The 26387-nt window shown below is 37.2% G+C and overlaps 1 protein-coding gene across 1 annotated transcript in view; it reads right to left on the bottom strand.

Moving 5' to 3' along the window:
* The window catches only part of CFAP20DC (CFAP20 domain containing), a 256952-nt gene extending 241256 nt beyond the window's left edge, over window positions 1–15696 (bottom strand). The window contains exons 1-4 of the mRNA XM_052643802.1: window positions 15676–15696; window positions 12692–12781; window positions 10164–10257; window positions 2017–2089 (exon numbers count right to left, since the gene is read on the bottom strand). Coding sequence (XP_052499762.1) covers window positions 2017–2089; window positions 10164–10257; window positions 12692–12781; window positions 15676–15696 — 278 coding nt within the window. The remainder of the gene's footprint in view (window positions 1–2016; window positions 2090–10163; window positions 10258–12691; window positions 12782–15675) is intronic.
* Window positions 15697–26387: the final 10691 nt, after the last annotated feature.

The following is a 26387-nucleotide window of genomic DNA, read 5'->3' on the forward strand; positions in this document are numbered from 1 at the left end:
TTAATCTCAGTTAATTAAGAAAGCTCTTCCTTCTCCTTGGTCTGCACCAGTGTATCTAGTACAAAATTAACTTCATTAATAGGAAAAGTCACTTATTTCAGCAGGGGAAATAAAAGACTAAAAATAAGGCTTTGACCTTGGACAGCTATTAATTACGAGGAAAAATTAGAAAATATATACACTAAATATAATGTATAATTGAGTCCCTAAATAATATTCCATTCTGAGTACAGAAATTAAATGTTATTTTCATTCTCAGAATTATATCAGATAACAGGTAGCTCAACTGAGTAAAATTTGTATATTCTTACTTTTGCTAAACAACTGGTTCATAGCAAGGCCATTTAAAACAAATATATCCCAAGCCATCTATATGTAAACAGAAAAACTGAATATATCTCAACAAAAGTAAGTAACATTAAGATACTCTACATAGAAAATCCTAAAGATGCTACCAGAAAACTATTAGACCTCATCAATGAATTTGGTAAAGTTGCAGGATACAAAAGGAATATACAGAAATCTCTTGCATTCCTATACAGTAACAATGAAAAATCAGAAAGAGAAATTAAGGAAATAAACCCATTTACTACCATATCAAAAAGAATAAAATACCTAGGAACAAACCTACCTAAGGAAACAAAAGACCTGTACTGTGGAAACTTAAAACACTGATGAAAACTGAAGATGACACAGATGGAAAGATATACCATGTTTTGGGGTTGTGTGCTGTGCTCTGTAGTGTCATTCTTGGATTGGAAGAATCAGTACTGTCAAGATAACCAAACTACCATGACAATCTACAGACTCAATGCAATTCCTATCCACTTATCAATGGCAATTTTTTAACAGAACTAGAACAAAAAATTTAAAATTTGGATGCAAACAAAAAAGACCCCTCATAGCTAAAACAACTCTGAGAAAGAAAAATGGAGCTAGAGGAATCAGAATCCTTGACTTCAGATAATACTTCAAAGCTACAGTTATTAAAACAGTATGGGACTGGCACAAAAACAGAAATATAGATCAATGGAACTGGGTCGAAAGCTCAGAGATAAAGCTATGCATCTATTCTCAATGAATCTATGAAAAAGGCAAGAATATGGAGAAAAGACAGTCTCTTCAATAAGTGGTGCTGGGAAAACTTTACAGCTACATGTGAAAGAATAAAATCAGAACATTCTCCAACACCAGACACAAAAATAAACTCAAAATGGATCAAATACCTAAATGTAAGGCCTGACACTATAACACTCTAAGGAGAAAACACAGAGTAGAACACTGACAAAAATCACATCAATATCTTTTTGGATCCACCTGCTAGTATTATGAAAATAAAAACAAAAATAAACAAAGGTGACCTAATTAAAATAAAAGCTTCTACACAGAAAAGGAAACCATAAACAAAATGAAAAGACAACCCAGAGAATGAGAAAAAATGTTTGCAAAGTGACCAGCTATGCAAACAGACCAAAATATGCAAACAGTTCATGCAATTCTATGCCAAAAAAGCCAAACAACTCAATCAAAAACTGGACAGAAGATCTAAACAGACATTTTTCCCAAAGAAGACATACGGATGGCCAAAAAGCACATGAAAAGATGCTCAATATGACTAGTTATCAGAGAAATGCAAATCAAAACTACAATGAGATATCACCTCACATCAGTCAGAGTAGCCATTATCATAAAGTCTACAAACAATAAACAGTGGAGAGGGTGTGGAGAAAAGGGAAACCTCCTACCTTTTCAAATCATAGGCTCTTCATTATTAAATTCAGGATCCTTTGATATTTTCTTAAACAGATGAAATGTGTTTTCTCCCCTTAGGGAAATGCCAGACTACAGTATATCCAGAAATACTATTAAATTAGTTTAATTACTTCATGTCGACTTGATATGTCACTGCTCTTTAATGCAAAAACTGCCAGTTGTAATTAGTGACTCTTAGCACTGTGTAAATTGATCAAATGTCTAATACACATAAAACATTGAAAGAAGTTCTATATATCTTACAGCAATTCAGTAGAGAAGTCTTGTCCCAGGGGTATGTAAATCTGAAGTACAAGAAACCTCTGGATCAGTCCAACTAAAATGAAAGGAGGAAAATATACGTTTGTATGTCCGAATCATTTATATGTACATATAAACAAAACAATCACATGCCATCAATACACTGAAGCTTTTATCATTTCAATAATATACACAACTGCAAGAGCACTATCCTGAGTTACAATCTCACTACAAAAGAAAAAAAATGATGAAATCAAATCCAACTCTAACAACAAATGCTGTCTTTTAAACTCCCATCTGTGGGCTTGGTGAAATCTTTATGAAAATTTATAAAATAACTTTTTTATTTACTGTTTTTATTAGGTTGCAAGAAAGTGTACACATTCAATACACACATATAAAACTGAACTATAGGTTTTCTCATTAAGGCGGTCATAAAAATATGTAGCAATTATTCTTACTCACTGACAATTTTAACTGTATTTAACAACTTATCAAAAAATAATAGATCAGAAAAACAGTTGATGAGCCATATCTAGTTCATATGGTTTTAAATGTGTCTAAAATGAGATGGATGGAGGAACATATTTTCAGTTAAATACTTTTTGTTAATTTAAAATATATTTAATTTAACGCTCACAAATTAAAAACTTATAGCTTTTATTCCCCATCACCAGCTTCATCTGAATTAAAAATACCTGGAGAAAGACCTATGGCACTTTTGATAACTGAAGTCTACAACTGCTTCAAAAATATGGGGAGGGAGGTGGGAGGGAGGTTCAGGATTGGGAACATGTGTACACCCATGGCAGATTCATGTTGATGGATGGCAAAACCAATACAGTATTGTAAAGTAAAATAAAGTAAAAAAAAAAAAAATCAGCTGATTTTGTATTACCTCTTCAGACCTATTCACTTAATTCTTTTCCTCTCAGCTTTTGAACTTTCACTTGATATCTCAATTATGATGCTTTTAAAGAATGTTTTAGTATCACTTCCTCCTGAAACATGACTTCCAGGAATTTGTTTTTTCCCTAATATGGAATGTTGCTTAGGAAGTGGAGATGTCTTGATACAATTGTGAACCTCTCCTACAAATCTAATAGTATAAGCCAATACGTGGAGAAAACACTTCAAGAAAGGTAACTGGTCTAACATGAATGCTGTTTTCTATTCATTCCAACTTAGTAGACTTAACATATTTAAGTATTTTAAAGTAACAATTTATATTTGGATAGTCTACATATAAAAACATTCTGGTTTAGAATTCTTATGTTAAATTTTTTACAACATTCCATTAAATAGTGCCTATATTTTACTTCAAATCTAGTTTCTAAGTAATAAACATATTTGACCAAATGTGCTTAATATTTTAAAAATCAAACATACAAGGATAAATTGTACTTAAAATACTAAGCTGCAAAGAGTGATCAGTAAAGGTAACAGTCTCTGATCTTAGAAAATTCTCTAGGAATCAGGTTCTACCACATTTATGGGAACAGACAACAAGACAACTAGAGCTCTGGACCACAAAACCAAAATCAAATACCCAAATGAGGCCAACTTAAGTAAAAGACCATTAATCAATCTCTCTCATGTATCTTCCATTGATTGGCCCTACAGTATTTTTTCCACTGCAGAAAGGCCCCATAAAGAGAGCTGAGAGAGCACTGGGATAAATGAAATCTCTCTTTACAAAAGGTCCTAATTTATGTCACAGATCTCACTGAATCAGCAACTGTTCTCTTCAAACACAAAGAGCTACACACATAGGGCATTTTTGTATGAACATTTTTAGATATGAAAGATGCTTGCCCTCAAAAAAAGAGTATTGTAATTCAACTCTCTCACATATAGAAGCCCTAGTTTCCAAAAGGCTTCACTTCTAAGATTAAAAGAAGTATGACAATACCATACGGTAATGATCTGACAAAGAAAAAAGTACTGTAATAACATTTGACAGACACTGATCCTGTGTGTCAGAAATGCTAAATAAACTCTATAGCAACATTTTTTCTTCCAGTGGCCGAGTAAATTTAAACTGACTCTTTGGCCAAGTAAATTTAAACTGACTCTTCATGTCTACATTATATTTAAAATCACTCTAAGCAATGCTGGAACTATTGTTAAGTCAGAAAATGCCCATCAAGTACATAAAATTCATAAAAATTCACTCTTTTTTACTGAAATATGCAGGTTTCTGCAGTTTCATAATATGTTCTCTGCCCGGGACAAAAGCTACCTCTGTTTTTAAGAGGTCAGATACTTTCTTCTTTTGAATAGTGGTTTTACAGTTGTTCCATTACAGCAAATCACAGTTGTATACCTCAACATACACTTTGCAAGTGTTCTGCTGTCCAAAGTGTTGGGACCAAACACAGTACAGTAACCTTTTGTAACTTGGTAACAGTAACTTGAAGGTACTTCCTGATGCTACTGGAGTCCTGACACAGACAGGACTCTAAAATGCACCTTAGCTGCTGAAGCACAGAAAACAGGAAACAATTATGGCTTCATAATGGGTTATTCCACACCCCTTGCGCACATCAGAAAACCCGTTTGGGCCTTTTTACTTTTCATATGTAAAACTGGGTTGATAATTTAGGTTTACCCTTCACAGAATCATTTGTGTAAATCAAATGAGATCTATCATTCAATAAAGATTTATTGAGCATCTACTATGAAAAAGACTCAGTGTTAAAGCTTTCATAGTGAATAGGACAGACATGCTCTCTGCTCTCTTGGAACTTACATACTAGGTTTCATGAAGGAGAAGGTCACATTGCTATGAAAGCCTATATAATCCTGAGTCATTGGGAGGAAGAGGATGATGAGTGGAGGTTTTCTTGTAGAAAAGAAGGTTTTCTTGTTCAATTAGGAATAACAGCAGAGACTGACTGGGCAAGGAAGATAGGGGCAGAGGAGAGGAAAAAAAATATCAAATAGAGAGGGAATACTCACAAGCTGGAATCAAGATTGCCGGGAGAAATACCAATAACCTCAGATATGCAGATGACACCACCCTTATGGCAGAAAGTGAAGAGGAACTAAAAAGCCTCTTGATGAAAGTGAAAGAGGAGAGTGAAAAAGTTGGCTTAAAGCTCAACATTCAGTAAACAAAGATCATGGCATCCAGTCCCATCACTTCATGGGAAATACATGGGGAAACAGTGGAAACAGTGTCAGATTTTATTTTGGGGGGCTCCAAAATCACTGCAGATGGTGACTGCAGCCATGAAATTAAAAGACGCTTATTCCTTGGAAGGAAAGTTATGATCAACCTAGATATCATATTCAAAAGCAGAGACATTACTTTGCCAACTTCTGTCTAGTCAAGGCTATGGTTTTTCCAGTAGTCATATATGGATGTGAGAGTTGGACTGTGAAGGAGGCTGAGTGCCGAAGAATTGATGCTTTTGAACTGTGGTGTTGGAGAAGACTCTTGAGAGTCCCTTGGACTGCAAGGAGATCCAACCAGTCCATTCTAAAGGAGATCAGCCCTGGGATTTCTTTGGAAGGAATGATGCTAAAGCTGAAACTCCAGTACTCTGGCCACCTCATGCAAAGAGTTGACTCATTGGAAAAGACTCTGATGCTGGGAGGGATTGGGGGCAGGAGGAGAAGGGGACGACAGAGGATGAGATGGCTGGATGGCATCACTGACTTGATGGACGTGAATCTGAGTGAACTCCGGAAGTTGGTGACGGACAGGGAGGCCTGGCGTGCTGCGATTCATGGGGTCGCAAAGAGTCGGATACGACTGAGTGACTGAACTGAACTGATGGATTAGATTAGATGAACTTAAAGGCCTAAAGGACTGACAGGAGAGACAGAAGGGGAAAAGGAGTAGGGGATATGTCTGGCAAATAGTCAGGGACGTGGGGCCAAAAGCCCCGTGAAAGATACAGATCATCCTAAAATCAACAGGAAGCCACTCATCCATTCATTCAACAAAGATCTAGTGAATGTTTACTATGTGCCAGGCACTGTTCTAGGTGAACAAAGTGGACTATTTTTCTGTGTTGGTAGGTCTTAGTTTCTGGTGATGGTGGAAAAAAACAATAAAAGAACATACTAAACAGCAAGTTCAAGGTGATAATTATTGTAGGAAAATGGACAGCAGGGTACAGGAGATCAAGAAAGCAGAAGGGATACAAAGCACAGGTTGTAATTTAAGTATGGGCAAGCATGGTCCTTACTGAGAAGATGATACTTTATTTGGTGACGGCCTGAAGGGGAGAGAGTGAGCCATGTAGCTACTTGGAAAAAGAAAGCCCTAGGCAGAGGGTATGGCTTGTGCACAAGTGCTAAGGTACCAGACTGTGGCTGAAAACAGCAAAGAGACCTGTATGATGGGAGAGAGTGAACAAGGCAAAGTAACAGGAGGTAAGATCAGAGTTAAGAGAACATCAGATACTACAGCGCCCTATAGATGTTTGGGTTTTACCCAGAGAGAGATGGGGCATTTTCAGCAGAAGAGTGCTTGATTTAAAAGTATTGGTCTGGCTGCTAAATTGACAATGGACTGTGGGGAGGCAAGTCAGAAACAGAGACTAATTACAAGGCTACTGCAATACTGCAGGAGAAGGCAATGGCACCCCACTCCAGTACTCTTGCCTGGAAAATCCCATGGACGGAGGAGCCTGGTAGGCTGCAGTCCATGGGGTTGCTGAGAGTTGGACATGACTCAGTGACTTCACTTTCACTTTTCACTTTCATGCACTGGAGAAGGAAATGGCAATCCACTCCAGTGTTCTTGCCTGGAGAATCCCAGAGACGGCAGAGTCTGGTGGGCTGCCATCTATGGGGTCTCACAGAGTCAGACACGACTGAAGCAACTTAGCAGCAATACTGCAAGATAATGGTGGGTGGCAGCAGGGAAAGTAGCAAGAGGCAGTCAAACTCTAAAACTAATTTAAAGATAGAGCCAACAAGATTTTCTTGATGGTTAAATGAAAAGAAGGAAAAAATTAAGATGATTTAAGATTTTTGGGGGCTGAGCAACTGAAAGACAACTTGCTAACAACTGAGATGGGGCAGTCTGCAGGAGGAACAAAAATTTCCAAGGTAAAGCTATTCATGTAGAAATGTCAACAAAGCAATCGAATATACAAATCTGGAGTTTGGGACACAAGTCAGTGATAAGAATGCAAGCTGGTACACAGCAGAGATGAAATTTAAAGCCATCAGACTAGAGTCTGAAACTAAAGAACTAAATGTAGTTTAGTGTTAAGAAGGTCAAAGACCAAGTCCAGAGGCATTGCCACATTAAGTTGGGTTGGAGAGAAGAGGAAGAACCACGAAAGGAGACAGAAGAAAGACCAGTGAAGTAGGAAAAAGAAAAACAAACAAAAAATCCAGGAGTATGGGCATCCTGGAAGATGAGTGGAGAAAGTACAATATATATCAAGTAGAGGATGTCAATTTTTGTCAACGCTGCTGCTAAGTTGAACAAGACGAGAGCTGAGAACTGGCCACTGGATTCAAGAAGAGAAAGAGCGCTAGAAACCTCGACAAGAGCTCTGTCAATAGAGTGGTAAAGTCAAAGCCACTGAAGGGTTTTAGAAAGAGGAAATTGTAAGAAGTTTATTTCAAAGAATTACAAAAAGTTAGGGCAGGGGTAGCCTGAGGGGAACCTCATAAAGATGACCTCATCCATCAGAGCAGCTGAAACTTAGATCAACACACAGCTTCAGGGATGCCGATCCCGAGACACACACCATTTGCTTAAGATGTCACAGGCAGAGAAAAGTATGGTTTCAAATATAAGCCTCAAATAGAAAGTCCCCAGGGAGACCATCCAAATGACAGCTATTTACATGTAATAAAGTTTCTTTTCATATGGGCATCTCTGTGTATATATATATATATATATATATGATACACTAAGTTAGGGGTACAAAGTAGACGATGCAAGAGTTCTGTCATGGAGAAACACACAAGCTGATAACCACACCTTCCTTTATGTGACAATATACAGTTTATAAAAAAACACTTTGACATATTCAGAAATGCTCAAATATAATTCAGAATATTACTATTTAAAATTAAATGTTTAAATATTGAATTTCATTATTAAAATTCCTTCATAGGTACTTAATACAGTAGGAAATACATATGAAGTGTCTAATGTCAAGTTGGCAAAAATAAAGTGGGTTTTTACTCTTAAAGTAGGAATACAAAATGGTAATTGAACTTAATTTAGAATCCTTAACTTAAAGTCAATTCTTTATTCAAAGCATGCCATTAAATTTAAATTTAACCATAACAACTTCACATAGGTCATTTTATAGAAGTGAAAATAATTATAAGTTGCTATTATCAAAAATTCCAAATAATTAATCTTAAAGGCATTAGTACAGGGCAGACTATATAAACTGCTTCATTTGTTACAGGGCCGTACATGCTACAGAAAAAGATTAATTTTTAATTGCAGGACACTGTACAAGAAATACATTAAAAGATTTTTCTTTCTTCGAGTTAAAACAATCATCTTTCCATTTTTAAAAAGCAATTATAATACATTAAATTTGTTTTACTTCTTAAAAAAAATAGATAAAAGTAGGCAAGGGGAGCTTGTCTTTAATCACTGAGGCTTTGTTAGAGGAGAAATCTTTCTCAGGGCCACCTGAGAAAGGTTACTAGAAATGATTTGATTTTGTCAATAACATCATCACGGGCATAGATGCTGAAGGCATCAAGGGATGTAGAGCCAACAATAATAAATAAAAAAGAACTAAAATTGGTTTAGAGCAAAGTCATGTTCCTGAATATCAGATGTGTTCATTTACAGTCAATAATCTTAAAAAAGATGGTCCATGTTTCCTGTTAAAAATAACCGACATTTTCAGACATGTTTCCATGGCTTATCTCAGTTCACGTTATTTACCAGTACAGATTTATGGAGAAATTAAAAAAAAATCTCTGCTATTAAAAAATGCAAACTATGAGGAAATCATGGTTTTAAAATGGTAATAAACTAATAACAATTATTTTAACAATGACTATCCCTTCTCTTTGAAGTTGTTTTTTATTTTATTCAGAAAGATACCATTTTAAAATAAGTCATCTTTCAACTATAATTTCTATGGCTTGATTTATGTCTTAGAAATCTAAAATATGCATGTAGTAGCTTGAAATAGTAGATAAAACACAGAGTCTATAAAGGTTTAGAAAACAGGATTAAAATGAGAAAATCAGATACCAAGACTAGGTCTTTTCATAGTTCATGGTACACAACAGGTAGTCAATAAATGTTCTTAATGAAAGAAGAAGTAAATAATGAATGTAAAAAATAACTGATTACCTACATTGGTTAAAACACAATAGATGAATATAGCACAAGGTTAATGAAAATATGGTTAATCATTTTGATAATTTACATTTCTTAAATCACATCAGGGTATGCAGAGCCTAATTTTGTGGCAAAGCATTGAATTTTAACCCCAGTTTGGCCAACAGTTAGGCTTCTGATCAGAAATTTAGGTGATCGCTCAGGGTTCCTTCTGCTTCAAACCACTATTCCTAATTCCCAGAACAGATAAGAATTGAAATCTATTTTGGCGTTTTTTGTTAAATCACATACTCATATCTTTACTTATTAGATATGAATATTTCTAAAGGTATGTAAGTTGATATATTACTAAGTAAGCCTTATATAGTATTTCACATATATTTCCCCTCAAAAATCAATTCACTATAAGAACTCACGAGTTTATTTCAAAGTATAGCCTTAACAACCTGAGCTCTTGATGAAGAATCAACCTTAATGTGTTCATCCATAAAAGACTTATTTGTCAGGATTAAAAGAATTTAAAAAAATGAAATGCTTAGAAAGTCACTGGCACACAGTAAGTGCTTAATAAACATCATTACTATTCTAATGAAATAATCTTATACATATTTTGTAATTTAGAAGGTTAAATAATCTTCTAAATCTTCTTTAAAATAGAAGTATATTTCTAATAAACAATGAAGCAGAATCTTTTTCAAAAGCCTGGTATAAAGTTACTCTTTAAATTAAAAAAAAATCTTATTACTATACATCAACAGATGCCAGTAAAAGCCAAACTTACACATCTGTTTATGAGACTTAAAAGTTCCACTTTAAGCATCAAATGTTAAGCTTCAATGTTAAAAATCTTACTTACGGATTTGCTTATTCTCCTTTGGTAACTGTATTTTATTTGTTTGGCTGCTGCCTTCCAGTACAAACACAAAACTTTTAACTTCTTTATCAAATTCCTACAGAACAAAATTGAACACAGTGGTAATTGTGTGTTTTATTTGACTTTTATTATAAAATTGAAGTAGCAAGCCCATATAAAAAGCCCCACACTCAAATGACTTAAAAATAGTCCCAGGTCTTAATGATGCTGCTAAGACTTGCTGGGAATTGGAATACAGAAGCCACACTTAGCTACTTGGCAAATTCTCTTCTATATCCAGACACTCTTTCTCCAAATAATAAGTTTTCTAATGTCAGGGATTCCCAAGTTACTAATTTAGAGTTTCCAGAGTTCAGGTATCCTTCCCCTCTATAATCAATGTATTTCTGTCTAATAGCACAGGCTGAACATTGCTCTCTGTTAACAGTACAATAAACCATCTAAATTATGTTGTATCTAGTCTGAAAGTTCCTTGGTTTCAAGCCATGGCTCATATAGAATTAATCAGTGCCTTATTTTACCAGTCTTCTAATGTGAAGTTCCATACATCATTTACTTAATATCAGTACAAACTAAAGTGTTACAACCAAGGCAGGTTATCTAAAAAACAAACATAAACAACACACACCTGGATGTGAAAAACTTATTATACATGAGAATACAATTTCTATCAAAGTATTAATGCAAATTGTTATTATTATTTTTTAATCTTGAAGCAAATTTCCAATCTTTAAATACAAAGACCCCTTTTCCACAAAGAAACCTTCATATATCCTCTTCCTTTTGGTACATGTTTTAAAAATACACTGTAACCGATGGTTGCTAAGGATTAAGTAACATTTAAATAAATCTGTATTATATTTAACACAATAACATCTCTCATATATTTGCAATGAACATAGAGTATATTATTTATTTCATCTGCACACATATTGGGCATATACTAAAACCTTTTAACAGCTTATCAAAAGCTTCAACATGACCATAAACCCTTCTGTAGTCCAGCCCCTGCCCCGTTTTTCTAACTTCATCTCTTGCTTCACACTCTCCTCCACTCTGCATCCTAGCCTCTAGCCTTCCAGCAGTTTCTTAAAAATTCTAAGTTCTCTCCAAAGCAAGGACTTTATACCTGCTTTTATCATTGTCTGAAATTATCTCTCTACCAGCTCCATCTGGTGCCCAGTTAGCTAGAGATCAAATATTATTTCCTCAGGGGACCCTTTCCTGACCTCTCTGCTCTATACCCTCACAGTACCTATTTACTTTCATTCATAGTAAAAGCTATAAAATTTTGAGCAAGTCACTTAACCTTATCATGCCTATAAGATAAGCATAAGTGTACTTTATGAAATACAAGGTTATTGTACAGACTATATAACATGTAATTTGCTCAATCCTATGGTTGGCAAATAGTAAGCACTCAATTAACAGTAGTTTAAAAAACTATCCATAGTATAAAGTCTCTAGAAAGATATTTTTCTCTCAACTGTACAAGAAAGAAGAGAAAGAGAAAAAGGGAAGGATATGGATTTTTAGGTCTGGTGGTCAAGAGGCTGAGGTAGTTCCTACCTGATATTATTGGTTTTCCCTATGAAATGGGGGGTGAAGTCTTCTGGTAAATGAGGGAGGAGGGCCTGGGTTGGGGGTAGGGGGTAAGGAATTTATGGCTAGAAACCTGAAAGATACTAGAGAAAGAATCATTTTAGAGACCAGGAGAACAAGATTAGGTTCTTGAGCTGTTCATACTTAATCCACAGCATTAACAACCTGAAAGACTATAGATATTTTCTCCAAAGGTATTGTGAAGCCCACACGCAGACGCAGGAAAGAAACGTGATCAGGAATTCAGAAACAGCTGGCATTTCCTAGACAGGCATGATGAAAGGAGAAGGAACAGGGCATTCAAGGTCTTGACTGGGAAGTGACTGAAATTTTGGACCATGGATTCTGGGCTAGAGAGAAAAAGAAAGTGAAGACAGACTAAGTGAGTAAGTAGGTAAGTAAGTAAATCAATCTAAACACTGAGAAAAAAGTAGAATGGTCAATGGCCTAATAGTCACAATTAGGTTGAAGAACAAATACAGTGGGAGTAACTAGGCAAGCAACATTAAGAATCGAAGACTTAAGGTCTCAGGAATTTCAGAGGCCATGCAGTTTCAGTGAGAAGGTACAAAGTGTGACAGAGGGAAACAGTGCCGAAGTAGAGTGGAGAAGGTCATGAGAGAGGAAGTCAAGAAAATGAGAAGCCCAGGGTTTGAAGATTTTCCTCACAGATACTGAAGTCGCCTAAAACAACAGCAGGACTTGACACGTAGAGAAGGGCTATGAGCTGTGTGCCAAAGTCTTCAATGAGGAGGGGTATCTCAAAGGGCTGTAGCCAGGAGTCATGAAAGGGTTTTGAAGTGAATGAACAGATAAACCAGTTCTGAAACCTTACCAAGTCCTTTTTGTTATAATCTTTAGTCTCATTTCTTTCCTGGATTTAGCTGGCTTTAATTTCTAACACTTACTTTCCAAATCACAGATGGACTGCCGAGGATCTTCCATTTTGCTCCAGGATTTTTACCCTGGGCACTAAAGATTTCAACAAATGCACCTCCCTAGGGTGAAAAAAAAATTTTTTTAATTGCAGTGAAAGGCAATGCTAAGAAGGAGGAAATAATATCTACCACATAGTCTATAACCACTGTTCTGGGAATCTGTCAGTAAAGTAGATCTGAGAGGAAACATTATCCTTGTTATTATTCCTTTATATCTTGGGTGTATCTAAGCAACAACTGTTCTGATTCAAGTCACCTCAAGTTAATAGTTTAAGAAATTTTTTTTGAAAGCAAACATTAAATAAATTTCAAGCTATACAAACTTTACAATCTCTCAGTGTAAGATTCATTTACTTAATGTATATAGTTCATGCTCACAAAATATTTTATTCAACACACACTAAAGGGTCAAGACTCAACTCTCAGGCAAGGCCAATCAAACTGGATAATTATCTCTGGCTACAAGCTTTTTAGTCACACTAACCTGAGTTCCAATACCAGTTCTTCCATTTATTAACTGACCTTGGAGATACTTAACCTCTTGATTCTCCTTCTGTAAAATGGGTTGTCAGATTACACAGGACAGTAAACATAAACCACCACATTCAGGACCTTGCATAGAGCTCATTAGTACCAATAATGATTATTCAAAAAAAAAAAAAAGGCAAATTGAATAGTACTGGGTCAATCAAAAAAAGCTTGAACTTGGAGAGGGAGGGATTCTTATTTTAAGAATTCCTATACGATTTTTAAAATATATTTAACACAATTTGGTGATCTACAAAATATGTACAAAAAAAGAGAATTATTTCTATAGACATGCTAAATGTTCCCTATTGTAATCCTGAGAACATGGAGGGACATGCTCACATAAAATCATGAAACACATTACTGAATGTCCATAAGCTTTAATTATAAAAGAGAGGCATTATAAATGATTGTCTCTAAGGAAGAGTTTACTGAAAGAAACTGAAAACCTGAGCGTAAATATGATTTCTTTTATGGCCTGTTAATTTATAAGCAGCAGATAAGCAACTGTCTGATTTTCATAAAGTGTACAGCTTTTTTCTCAAATACAAAGATATTTTTGCTTCTGTGTTTTAACATACAATCACTTGAAGCTGAGACATTTAATGTCTTCTTGAGCGAGTGTTATGTGCAAATTGAGGAAAAGAATTACTATAGCTTCTGAAGTCAGGGTATATTTCACTGTGAATTTTAAATTTGAGGAAGTTTTTTTTTTTAAGAGAAAAATCCATATACCTGAAGACACAGAAAAATATACCTCCCCTGTGCCCATTCCTTTCTGCTATCACCTGTTTCCCACAGTGGACACAGATTTTTATGGAACAATATATATTTTACCTATGTTAAGCGAAAGAAGCTCTCTAAAATTGTTCTAACACGTTTAATGACATCAAATGTAAAAGAGAACTGTGGAACACTCTGAGGAGACTCGTAAGAAGGCAGGTAGTACATGGTGAAAAGCAAACAAAGCGTGCGGCCTTTCTTGACAGTCCAGGAGTCTCCGCTTCCAACGCGGGGGGCACCAGTTCCACCTCAGGTTGAGAAACGAAGCTGTCCCGCAGCAACTACTGAGCCTGCACACTAGAGAGCCTGGACACTACGAAAATCATACATTTGCTTATGCGTTGCTTATAAATTAACAGGCCATAAAAGAAAATCATATTTACGCTCAGGTTTTCAGTTTCTTTCAGTAAACTTCCTTAGAGACAATCATCGATAATGCCTCTCTTTTATAATTAAAGCTTATGGGCATTCAGTAATGTGTTTTGTGATTTTATGTGAGCGTGTCCCTCCATGGTCTCAGGATCACAGTAGAGAACATTTAGCATGACTATAGAAATAATCCTTTTTTGTACATATAGATCTCCAAATTGTATTAACTATATAAAAATCTTATAGGAATTCTTAAAGTAAGAATCACTCCAAGTTCAAGCTTTTTTACCCAGTACTATTCAATTTGCTCTTTTTTTGAATAATCATTACTGGTACTAATGAGCTCTGTGTTCACCCAGCACAGCCAAAACATAAAAGCAACGAAGAGGTGACCAGCAGAGGACTGTTCCAGCACAGGGACAAATTTGTTCGTAACAGTACTAAGATGGCAGACACATGGAAAGTGTAACCTCAGGTACAGGTAGGAGGGCATGAGGCTGGAGCCAAGGAAGAGCAGGGAGATGCCCAGTGAGGTGAGGAAAGCTGGAGAGCTTTGAGAACTATTCAGGGTAGGCACGGTGACTGAAGAGCCAGAAGCAGTTTCCCTCAGTGTGTTATCTGGACCGCCTGCATCTGAATCAACTGCGGAAAGGTTCTATGAAGGTAAATTAACTATTCCATCGACAGAGATTCTGATTCACTCTATTTGAGGGTGAGGATCAGGAAATTCGTAGTTTTACACGTACTCCAAATAATCTTAATGCACCGCATGTTTGAGAATCACTAACCCCCAGTTTGGGGCGGGGGGTAGAAAACAGCACATGGCCAAAGTGCTTATGCTCTTTCTGGGCTTAACCCATTCATGCATTCACTTATTTACTCTCTTCTCAATAGCGTCCGAGTTACCAGAGTGCCTCAAAATTGGTAAAACTCAAGATTGGTGGGTCCTGTGCTCAAGTTTCTGGTCCAGGAGGTCTGGTGGAGGGTTTAAGACTGCATTTCAGTCACAAACACAGGCATCCCTACACCTTGAGAAGCACGGAACTGTTGAGTGAACAAAAATCAAATCATATCCCCACACAGCTGCCTTTTTTTTTTTTTTGGTGAGGGAGGAAGGTCAAGAGCACTTACCCAGTAATTCCTTCCTACCCCTAAAAAGACAGTATTATTTGGGGATGTGGGGGAGGGAGTGGGTGGCTGAGAGTTGTCAACAGAACGTGAGCTACCTCACCCGACAGGAGAACTAGACAGGATGGACAGCCGTTTCGGGTTACCTGGTACTCATTTTTGAACATTCCCGCAGGGGGCCCAGGGCTTGAGGGGCACGGAGTTCAGGGCTTCCAGAAAAACAGCTCGACACAGACGGCTGGAAGTCGGCGGGAGGGCGTGAAGCTCGGGGCCCGACGGCCAAGGAAGGGCTTCGTGCTCCGTCGCGACTCCCAGGCTCTTCTCAGCACTTAGTCAGCTCCACCTCAGACCCGCGACCCGAACCATCACGGCGCAGCCGCCAGGGTGCCCGGGTCTGTGAGGGCACAGCTCCCGGCGGTGGCCGGGGATGAAGTGTGTGCGTAATCTACGTGACGGGACGCACAGACGCCGAGCCTCGGACAACCGCCCGCCCGCCAGCCCGGGAAAGGCGAGCGCGTTCCCGCCGCCGTCCCGGCCCCGAATCCTCTCAGAAAAGGGCGGGGGCGAGAAGGACGGACCTTCCGACCGCGCCCATTGGTTCCCAGTAGGCGCCAGTGCGTGGCGCTGTCTGAGCGTCACGCCGAGGGACACGTGAGACTACGCAATGACGTAGGCGTTGCCCAGGCAACCGAGGGTCTCCCGCGGAAAGGGTGGAACGTCCAACCTGATACCCTCACTCTGGTCAGGTAGTGATGTGTGTCTACAAAGATAAGTGAAAACTTAACCTGGCTTAACAGCTACCACAAATGCTGGACTTTTCTAGAAAACATATCACATCGACTTGGTCTCTCGTCGTTGTGAACACTGACTAGTGATAGGTTGCTGAAGTAAAGAGTCATGGACTCATGGAACCAAGTTTCTAAACGTGGCTTCAGTCAGTTCTAGGGTCGCCAGACCCTTTCATTGCTTCAAAAGGTCCAAGGAGGTAAGAGTATTTACTCAAGGTCACTGCACGCTTCAAAAAGCCAAGGTTTTTTTTTTGCTGCAGATAATAAAGACATGAGGCAGGCGCTGGCTTAAGTTTGGTTCTGAGTTGGAGACACTCTTAAAGTATAAGATTTAGAAAAAAGTACCTTCTCGCTCTCTCCTTTTTTAAATAGCTTGTTTATTTATTTGGCTGTGTCAGGTCTTAGTAGCAGCACAGGGGATCGTCCTTGCCCTGCTCACGCTCCAGTACTTGTGACCGGAAGGCTCTAGGCCTGTGGGATCTTAGTTTCCCAGGTGACCAAGGGCTAAAGAATATGTCTGCCAGTGCAGTAAATGGAAGAGGCATAGGTTCGATTCCTGGGTTGGCAAGATCCCCTGGAGTAGGAAACAGCAACATACTCCCGTAGTCTTGCCTGGAAAATTCCATGGCCAAAGGAGCCTGGCAGGCTACACGGGGGGGGGGGGGGGGGGGGTCACAAAAGATTTGGACACTACTGAGCACACAGCGTTCATGTGGGGTCTTAGTTTCCCCAGGAGGAATTGAGTCTGTGACCCCTGTATTGCAAGGTGGCTTAACCACTGAATCACCAGGAAAGTCCCCAGTGTCAGTATTAATGTCAGCTCAGTTCAGTTCACTCTCTCAGTCATGTCTGAGTCTTTGGGACCCCATGGAATGCAGCATACCAGGCCTCCCTGTCCATCACCAATTCCGTGAGTTTACTCAAACTCATGTACATCCAGTAGGTGATGCCAACCAACCATCTCATCCTCAGGCTTCCCCTTCTCCTCCTGCCCAACATCAGGGTCTTTTCCCATGAGTCAGTTCTTGGAATCAGATGTTCAAAGTATTGGCATTTAAGCTTTAGAATCAATCCTTCCAATGAATATTCAGGACTGACTTCGTTTAAGATGGACTGGTTGTAGCTCCTTGCAGTCCAAGGGATTCTCAAGAGTCTTCTCCAACACTGTAGTTCAAAAGCCATCAATTCTTCGGCACTCAGCTTTCTTTATAGTCCAACTCTCGCATCCATACATAACCACGAGAAAAACCATAGTTTTGACTAGACGGACCTTTGTTGGCAAAATAATGTCTCTGCTTTTTAATATGCTGTCTAGGTTGGTCATAGCGCTTCTTCCAAGGAGCAAGAGTCATTTAATTTCATGGCTGCAATCACCATCTGCAGTGATTTTGGAACCCCCCCAAATAAAGTCTCTCACTGTTTTCACTGTTTCCCTGTCTATTTGTCGTGAAGTGATGGCACCAGATGCCATGATCTTAGTTCTCTGAGTGTTGAGTTTTAAACCAATTTTTTCACTCTTCTCTTTCACTTTCATCAAGAGGTTCTTTAGTTCTTCCATTTCTGCCATAAAGGTGGTGTCATCTGCATATCTGAGGTTATTGATATTTCTCCCAGCAATCATGATTCCAGCTTGTGTTTCCTCCAGCCCAGCGTTTCTCATGATATACTCTGCATATAACTTACATAAGCAGGGTGACAATATGCAGCCTTGATGTACTCCTTTTCCTATTTGGAACCAGTCTGTTGTTCCATGTCCAGTTCTAACTGTTGCTTCCTGACCTGCATACCAGTTTCTCAAGGGCAGGTCAGGTGGCTGGGTATTTCCATCTCTTGAAGAATTTGCCAGAGTTTGTTGTGATTCACACAGTCAAAGGCTTTGGCATAGTCAATAAAGCAGAAATAGATGTTTTTCTGGAAGTGTCTTGCTTTTTTAACGGGATCCAATGGATATTGGCAATTTGATCTCTGGTTCCTCTATCTTTTCTAAAACCAGCTTGAACATCTGGAAATTCACAGTTCACGTATTGCTAAAGCCTGGCTTGGAGAATTTTGAGCGTTACTTTGCTAACGTGTGAGATGAGTGCAATTGTGCAGTAGTTTAAGCATTTTTTGGCATTGCCTTTCTTTGGGATTGGAATGAAAACTGACCTTTTCCATTCCCGAATTTGCTGGCATATTAAGTGCAGCATTTTCACAGCATCATCTTTTAGGATTTGATATAGCTCAACTGGAATTCCATCACCTCCGCTAGCTTTGTTTGTAGTGATGCTTCCTAAGGCCCACTTGACTTCACATCCCAGGATGTCTGGCTCTAGGTGAGTGGTCACACCATCATGATTATCTGGGTTGTGAAGATCTTTTTTGTACAGTTCTTCTGTGTATTCTTGCCACTTCGTCTTAATATCTTCTGCTTCTGTTAGGTCTGTATCATTTCTGTCCTTTATTGTGCCCATCTTTCCATGAAATGTTCCCCTGGTATCTCTAATTTTCTTAAAGAGATCTCTAGTCTTTCTCATTCTGTTGTGTTCCTCTATTTCTTTGCGTTGATCATTGAGGAAGGCTTTCTTATCTCTCCTTGCTATTCTTTGGAACTCTGCATTCAAATGGGTATATCTTTCCTTTTCTCCTTTGGCTTTCACTTCTTTTCTGTTCACAGCTATTTGTAAGGCCTCCTCAGACGACCATTTTGCCTTTTTTGAATTTCTTTTCCTTGGGGATGGTCTTGATCCCTGCCTCCTGTAAATGTCACAAGCATCCCTTCATAGTTCTTCAGGGACTCTATCAGATCTAATACCTTGAATCTATTTCTCACTTCCACTGTATAAACATAAGGGATTTGACTTAGGTCATACCTGAATGATCTAGTGGTTTTCCCAACTTTCTTCAATTTAAGTGTGAATTTGGTTTCTTTGGTTAAGTCCTACTAATCCTACAGAGTTTACATCAAGGATCTCTTTCTAAGGTACTCCTCTGATATCCCTGAATTGATCAGATCCCCCTATTTACATGTTCTCATAGCATCTTAGCTCTTAGCATTATTGAAATCGTTGTTGAAATTTTATATGTGTTTTTAATATTGCCCATCTCTAATGGACTGTAGATTTCAAGAGACCAGGTACCATGTCTGTTTCCATTTGCTTGTTTTTCGCTTCTTTACCCTTGAATCCCTCCCTAGTGCTTGGTATACTACTCCAACCATGTACTTGGTATAACAAAATAGTAATTGAATGAATGACTGAATCAAAGTGAGAGGAAATGAAAGGCAAATATACTCTTAAAAGACAGCCATAGTTTTCGTGTTGAGAAAACATGAAAAAAGCAATTGAAAACATATTTAGTTAATAACATAATTAATAATCTTAATTAGATTTGCTTTGTGCTCAGTTGTGTCCAACTCTTTTGCGTGGGCCACCCGGGACGCAGTCCTCCAGGCTTCTCTGTCCATAGCATTTTCAAGGCAAGAGTACTGGAGTGGGCTTGAATTTGCTACTCCAGGGCATTTTCCCCACTCAGGGATTGAATCTTCTTCTCTTGCATTCTAGTGCATTAGCAGGCAGATTCTTTACCACTACAGCCACCTGGGAAGCCCAAATTCAGTGTATTGATAGAGAAACTAGTTACAGAATTGAAGAGATTAACCACAGTATATCAATGCCTTATTACTCAGATATTTTTTAGATCACGTATTTATTCAATTTAATGCTGGAAAAAAAAAAACAGTAAAATTTACTTCAATCTCCTTATTTTCTCGAGACAAAGGATTGTCCAAGGCCCAGCTGTCCAGGGTTTGGATCATCTCCTAATCCTAAATCATAACAAGTTCAGGAGACTTATAGTTGGATTTTTGTTATCAAGTGTGTTGTATGGCCTGCCCAGGCGTTGGACAACTTGGAAGGCAACCCAACTTAGATCAAAATTGTTTTCTCTATGGTGAGAACTAACCTTGATACTGACATTGGTGGCTATAAAGCAAATATAAGCATGTGCCCTACTTTAATAATATGAACTCAAAACCACAGATAGGAAGAGATTTAATTTTATAATATCAACTGCTTTTGTTTGATTTGGATGAATGCAAGCTGTGACTAAAAACTTGGATTTGGCTATGACTTCAGGAATGGCTACTAGAACTAAGCAACATCCACCCACCCACCCCCCGCCCCGCCCAAACCCTGAAAAAAAACCCAGCCTGCTCAAAGCATTTTGCTTCAGCAAGTTATTTATGTATGTTATTAACGGCAGTTAAACTGTTTCTCTAATTGCTATAATTTTTAAAGAAGCTGGTACAATTAGTAATTGCATTAAATCACCTAACTTAATTTGACAACATTAAAATTAGTCACTTTACAAGCTTTAAAGTGCTTGTCTTTGTTCTACAAAGAAAGTAATTTGGTAGTATATTAATATTATTAAAGTATATTGGATGACATTTAAAATGGAATAGACTAGAAGCAGTTTTCAAGAGTCTTTGTCAATGTAGTCATTCAAGTTAGATGATATGGTTATTAATTTGACAAGAGATAGTATTCTTTTGAACTAAGAAAGTATAGTATTTGCTACAGTATATTTGAAGTTTGTTTTTTGGTTGCAGTTCACAATCAAATTATTTGGTATAATGGGAAGGAAAAAAGATACTGATTTGATGATCAGAATTTATTTTGCTATGCAGTAATCTAGAAATGTTTAATACTTGGGGAGTTACTTTATTCCACATTATGAACTAACTTTATGAATGATATTAATGCCAAGTTGCTAGAATAATTTAAAAATTGTGCCTGTTTTGTAGTTTCAAGCAAGCTGAAAAAAAATTAATGCTATCTGAGTCATAGTCATGTGTTTCATTTTTGATTTGAGAATAGTGAGTCTTTTTTTAGGAAGGTGCAGTATGGGGAAAGTTTTTGAGGACTGTAAGTTTTCTCCAAAAATGTTTTTCTTTTTTTCTATCTGATCTGTGCAACTCCACAGTGACTGTTTCCTGCCTGTACCTTTAGATAACCAAAATCCATGCATAAACTTGAAATTTCCAAAATGAGTTACTACCTGCAGGTTTTCTAAGGGAAAAAAAAAAAACTTTTCCAGTAGTTGAACATTTCCCTATGTATTACCTATAAATACTTTCCTAGATAAATCAGTTTTAAATAGCAAGCACAAATTTAGAAAAATGAACATATTTGTAAAATGTATCTTTGAAAAGATTAAATGAAGAGAGGTGATATTTAATGCCAGTTTGTTTTTAAATAACATAAATGCTCTTATTTTTTCATAAAAGTTAAATTAGATCTAAGTAGTAAGTTTTTCTATCCTCAATCTAAATAGCCAACTAGTGTGGACTTGTGATAAGAGGGCTATAGAAACCTGGATAGCCACATACAAAAGAATGAAGATGGATCCTTATTTTATTGTATATAAAAAGTTAACTCAAAATGTACCTAAACACGAAACTATAAGAGAAAACATAGGGGAAAGATTCATGAAATTTGATTTGACAGTGATTTCTTGGATATGACACTAAAATCACAGGCAACAAGAAAAACAACAGAATATAAATTTCCTTCTCCAGTGCATGAAAGTGAAAAGTGAAAGTGAAGTCGTTCAGTCCTGTCTGACTTTTAGTGACCCCATGGACTGCAGCCTACCAGGCTCCTGCATCCATGGGATTTTCCAGGCAAGAGTACCGGAGTGGGGTGCCATTGCCTTCTCCGAGAATGTAAATTAAGCTACATCAAAAACTTAAAACTTCTGCACATCAAAGGACATGATAAACAGCACTAAAAGGCAGCCTATGGAATGGGATAAAATATTTGGAAATCATATATCTGTGATGTATATATTCGGAATATACAAGGAACTTATACAACAATAACAAAAAACACCTGGTTCAAAATTGGCAAAGATCTAAATAGACATTTAGCTAAAAACGATATGCAAATGGCCAATAAAGCACATGAAAATCAATATCACTAACCATTAGGGAAATGCAAATCAAAATATCGGTGAACAATCACCTCACATTCATTAGGATGGCTAGTATCAAAAACATGGAAAATAAAGGTGTTGGTGAGAATGTGGAGAAATTGGAACACTTGTGCACTGTTGGTGGCAATGTAAAATGATGCAGCAACTATGGAAAACAATATGGCAGTTTCTAAAAAAAATTTTTAAAATAGAATTATCATATGACCTAGCAATTCTACTTCTAGGTATATTTCAAAGAATTGAAAGCAGGGTCTCAAAAAAATATGTGTATACCCATGCCCTTAGCAGCATTATTTACAATACTCAAAAGGTGGAAGTAACTCAGTTGTCCATGGATAGATGAATGGATAAACAAAATGTAGCATATAGAAACAATGGAAAACTGTTCAGTCTTAAAAAGGAAGGAAATTCTGACACGTGCCACAACCTGAATGAACCTTGGGGATGTTATGTTAAGTGAAATGAGTCAGTCATAAAATTCAACTATTGTATGATTTCACTTATATGTGGAATTGAGAGCAGTCAAAAATCATAGAATTGAAAGGTGGAATGGTGATTTCCAGGGAACATGTAAGGGAGGAAGAAATTGGAAGTTATTTAGTGGATTTAGAGTTTCAGTTTTGTAAAATGAAAAATTTCTGGACGTTTGTTGCACAACAATCAATCAAGTATATGTGAATATGCTTAATATTACTGAACTTTACTCTTTAAAATATTTAAGCTGCCAAATTTCATTATGTGATTTTTTTAAAACCACAATTAAAAGAAAAACCTTTTTTTGAAAAGCAAAAGTCTCTCAGTCGTGTCTAGTAGAAAAAGTCTTAATTGGTAGTTCCCATCTATGTATTTTTATTTTTTTTGAAGTCAGATGTCCACAGGTGATACAATCAGCTGTTGTTGTACAGTTGCTAAGTTATGTCTGATTCTTTGTGACCATGTGGACTGCAGCATGCCAGGATCCTCTGTCCTCCACTATCTCCTGGAGTTTGCTCAGATTCATGTCTATTCATGTGCTATTTCATCATCTCACGCTCTGCCACCCTCTTCTCCTTTTGCCTTCAACCTTTCCCAGCACTGGGGTCTTTCACAGTGAGTCAGCTCTTTGCATCAGACGGCCAAAGTATTGGAGTGTCAACTTCAGCAACATTCCTTCCAATGAATATTCACAGTTGATTTCCTTTAGGACTGATTGGTTTGACACCCTTGAAAACTTATTTAGAAACTGCTTGAAAAACACTGGTATAGAATAAGAGTGTGTGTGTGGGGTGTGTGTGTGTGTGTGTGTGTGTGTGTGTGTTTAGCTGAACTTTTAAAATTTTCATAATGTAATGGCATATATCTCCTGAGAACAAGGATAATCTCCTACATATCATTATATGCAATAATATGACATGTACACTTCATCTCAATATCATCATCACTGTCAAATAATTTAATTACGAGTCAGCTGAGGGTAGGGCAAAGAGGGGGTGGTGTAGGGTTATAGAGCATTAACAGGGCTATAAGAGAGCATACTTTCTAAAGGAATGATATAGAGGGAAGAAATGTTTGTCATTTCTAGTATATTCATTTTAACTCTTGGTTTTTAAAAAGCATTCTTCCCCAGTATTTTTGCTTTCATTGACATGTGAGTGAGTGAATTTGCTCAGTCGTGTCTGACTCTTTGCGAGCCCATGGACTGTAGTAGCCTAGGGCTTCATAAATGGCGTTAGTGGTAAAGAATCCATCTGCCAGTGTAGGAGATGCAGGAGACTACAGTTTGATCCCTAGTTCGGGAAGATCCCCTGGAATAGGAAATAGCAACCCACTTCAGTGGGCCGAGGAACCTGGCAGGTTACAGTCCACGGAGCTGCAAAGAGTCAGACAAGACTGAGTGACTGACACACGTTTGACATGTAACATTCATAAAAGTATCATTTCCCCCATGGTTTCTACCCAGGTCAGATAACAATAATTTCCTACTTGTGATACCTTCACTTCATCCCCCATTCTGTAGTTAGAGTAATCCTTCTAATATATGAATATGGTCTTGTTCCTCCACTGTTTAATGCCCTTCAGTGATTTCTAGTTGCTGCTAGGACAAAGGCTTGGGTTACAAAGGCTTGGTGGTTGACTGGATATAAGAAGTAAGTGAAATGGAGGATTCAAGGATCACATCACAGTTTATTGCTCAGATAACTGGGTGAGTGGTAGGGGTTGTTCAAGTGGAAGAGCATGCTATGAGTTAAATTTGGAGGGATTATATTTGGGTTTCCTATGAGACATACAGTTGGAGATATTGAATAGAGAGTTGACTGTGTGATTCTAGACCCCAAGATGGAAATTTGGGTTAGAAATACAGAATTAAGAGTTATGAAAATATAAATGGTAAGTAAAGACTCAGAGATAGTTGAGGAGAAAACCTGGAGAGACTGCAAAAGATAAGAAGTAAAGATTTGGGCAGAAATGACACATAAGAGATGAGTAAAGGATCAAAAGGAAGTAGTCAAAAAAGTAGGAGAAAGACTCCCTGAGTTTGCTGAGGCTCACACCAGTGGTGTAAAACTGTAAACAGGGATAGGCCATCAAATGTCTCTTCTTCTAAGATGTCAAATAAGGTAAGTCTTGCAAAGTAACATGAAGATCAACAGTGACCTCTGCAAGATTTCTTTTGTAGAGCCATTCACCTAGAAGCCACATTCTAGTAGATTAAGAAGTGATTGGTAAGTGAGGAAGGGCTGATAGCAAATGAAGACAACAGTTAAAGAAATTCAATAGTGAAAGGGAATAAAGGAACTACAAGAGCTACAGTGTTAGGCATTTTATAGAGAATTTTTACAATTTGTTCCCATGGGAGATGCATGGATTTTGAAGATAGAGACAAAAGGAAGAATAATCACAGTGAGGTGCCTGAAAAGGAGGAAGTGATGAGACTTAGAGCACAGAGCGAAGGATTATGGCTAGACAGGAGAAGTGTATGATCCATTTTAATGAAAGACAATGTATAATTTATAGATAAGCTAGCACGTGGACTCTTACTACATTTCCTGTGAGATTATTTGAAATTTAATTTGATATTCTGGAATAATATCTTAGTATGTAGATTCTTCTGAAAGCTACAATTATAATATCCTTTTTTTTTTTCCACAAAAGGAACAAAGGCAAAATAAAATCTTTTGTATTAGAGCCTTAATTTAATGTGGTTTGATTGAGTATTAAAGACTCATTCTCCCATACTGCTAATGGATGTTTTTGTTCAAGTATAATGAATAGAAATGTATATGTGGTGATCTTTAAATAAATACCCCTCTATCATAGTTTTGTAGAACAATAGAGGAATTTATAATTGAAGGTAAAAATAAAAAGTTTAGTGAAAGAACTTTTAAAGAGTCAAAATCATGCAGTAAATTAACCTAAAAGTTGAACGACAGAGGATAACACTTATTTGCAATCATAAATTCTCCCCAAAACTTACCTTTTATGTACTTTATCAAAACTTTTAACACAATTTAAAAATAGTCTATTTTATCGTTTTATAAAAACAGATTCCTGTATACTTGCTTAAATTTAATTTCTATATTATAATTGATTAACAATTTTGTGTTAGTTTCAGGTATATACCTAAGTTATTCAGTTGTACATATATGTGTATCCATTCTTCTTCAGATTCTTTTCCCACACAGGCTATTATAGAATACTGATTTGAGTTCCCTGTGCTATTCAGTAGCTCCCTGTTGAGTATCTATTTTATATGGAAAAGTATGAATATGCTGATCCCAAACTCCTAATTTATCTCTCTCTCCAAGGTTTCCCATACCCGGCAACCACAAATCTTCTTTCAAAGTCTGGGTGTCTGTTTCTGTTTTGCAAATAATTTTATTGCATAATTTTTTTTTTTTTAGATTCCACATAAAGAGTGCTGTCATACAATATTTGTCTTGTCTCTGTGTTACTTATTTCATTTAGTATGATAATTGCTAGGTCCATCCATGTTGCTGCCAATGACATGATTTTATTATTTTTTATGACTAATATTCCTTTATATATATATATGTACTACGTCTTTTTCCATTCTTCTGGCAATGGATGTTTAGATGTTTCCATGACTTAGCTGT

Source organism: Budorcas taxicolor, chromosome 1 (genome assembly GCF_023091745.1).
Source record: "Budorcas taxicolor isolate Tak-1 chromosome 1, Takin1.1, whole genome shotgun sequence".
Taxonomy (NCBI): domain Eukaryota; kingdom Metazoa; phylum Chordata; class Mammalia; order Artiodactyla; family Bovidae; genus Budorcas; species Budorcas taxicolor.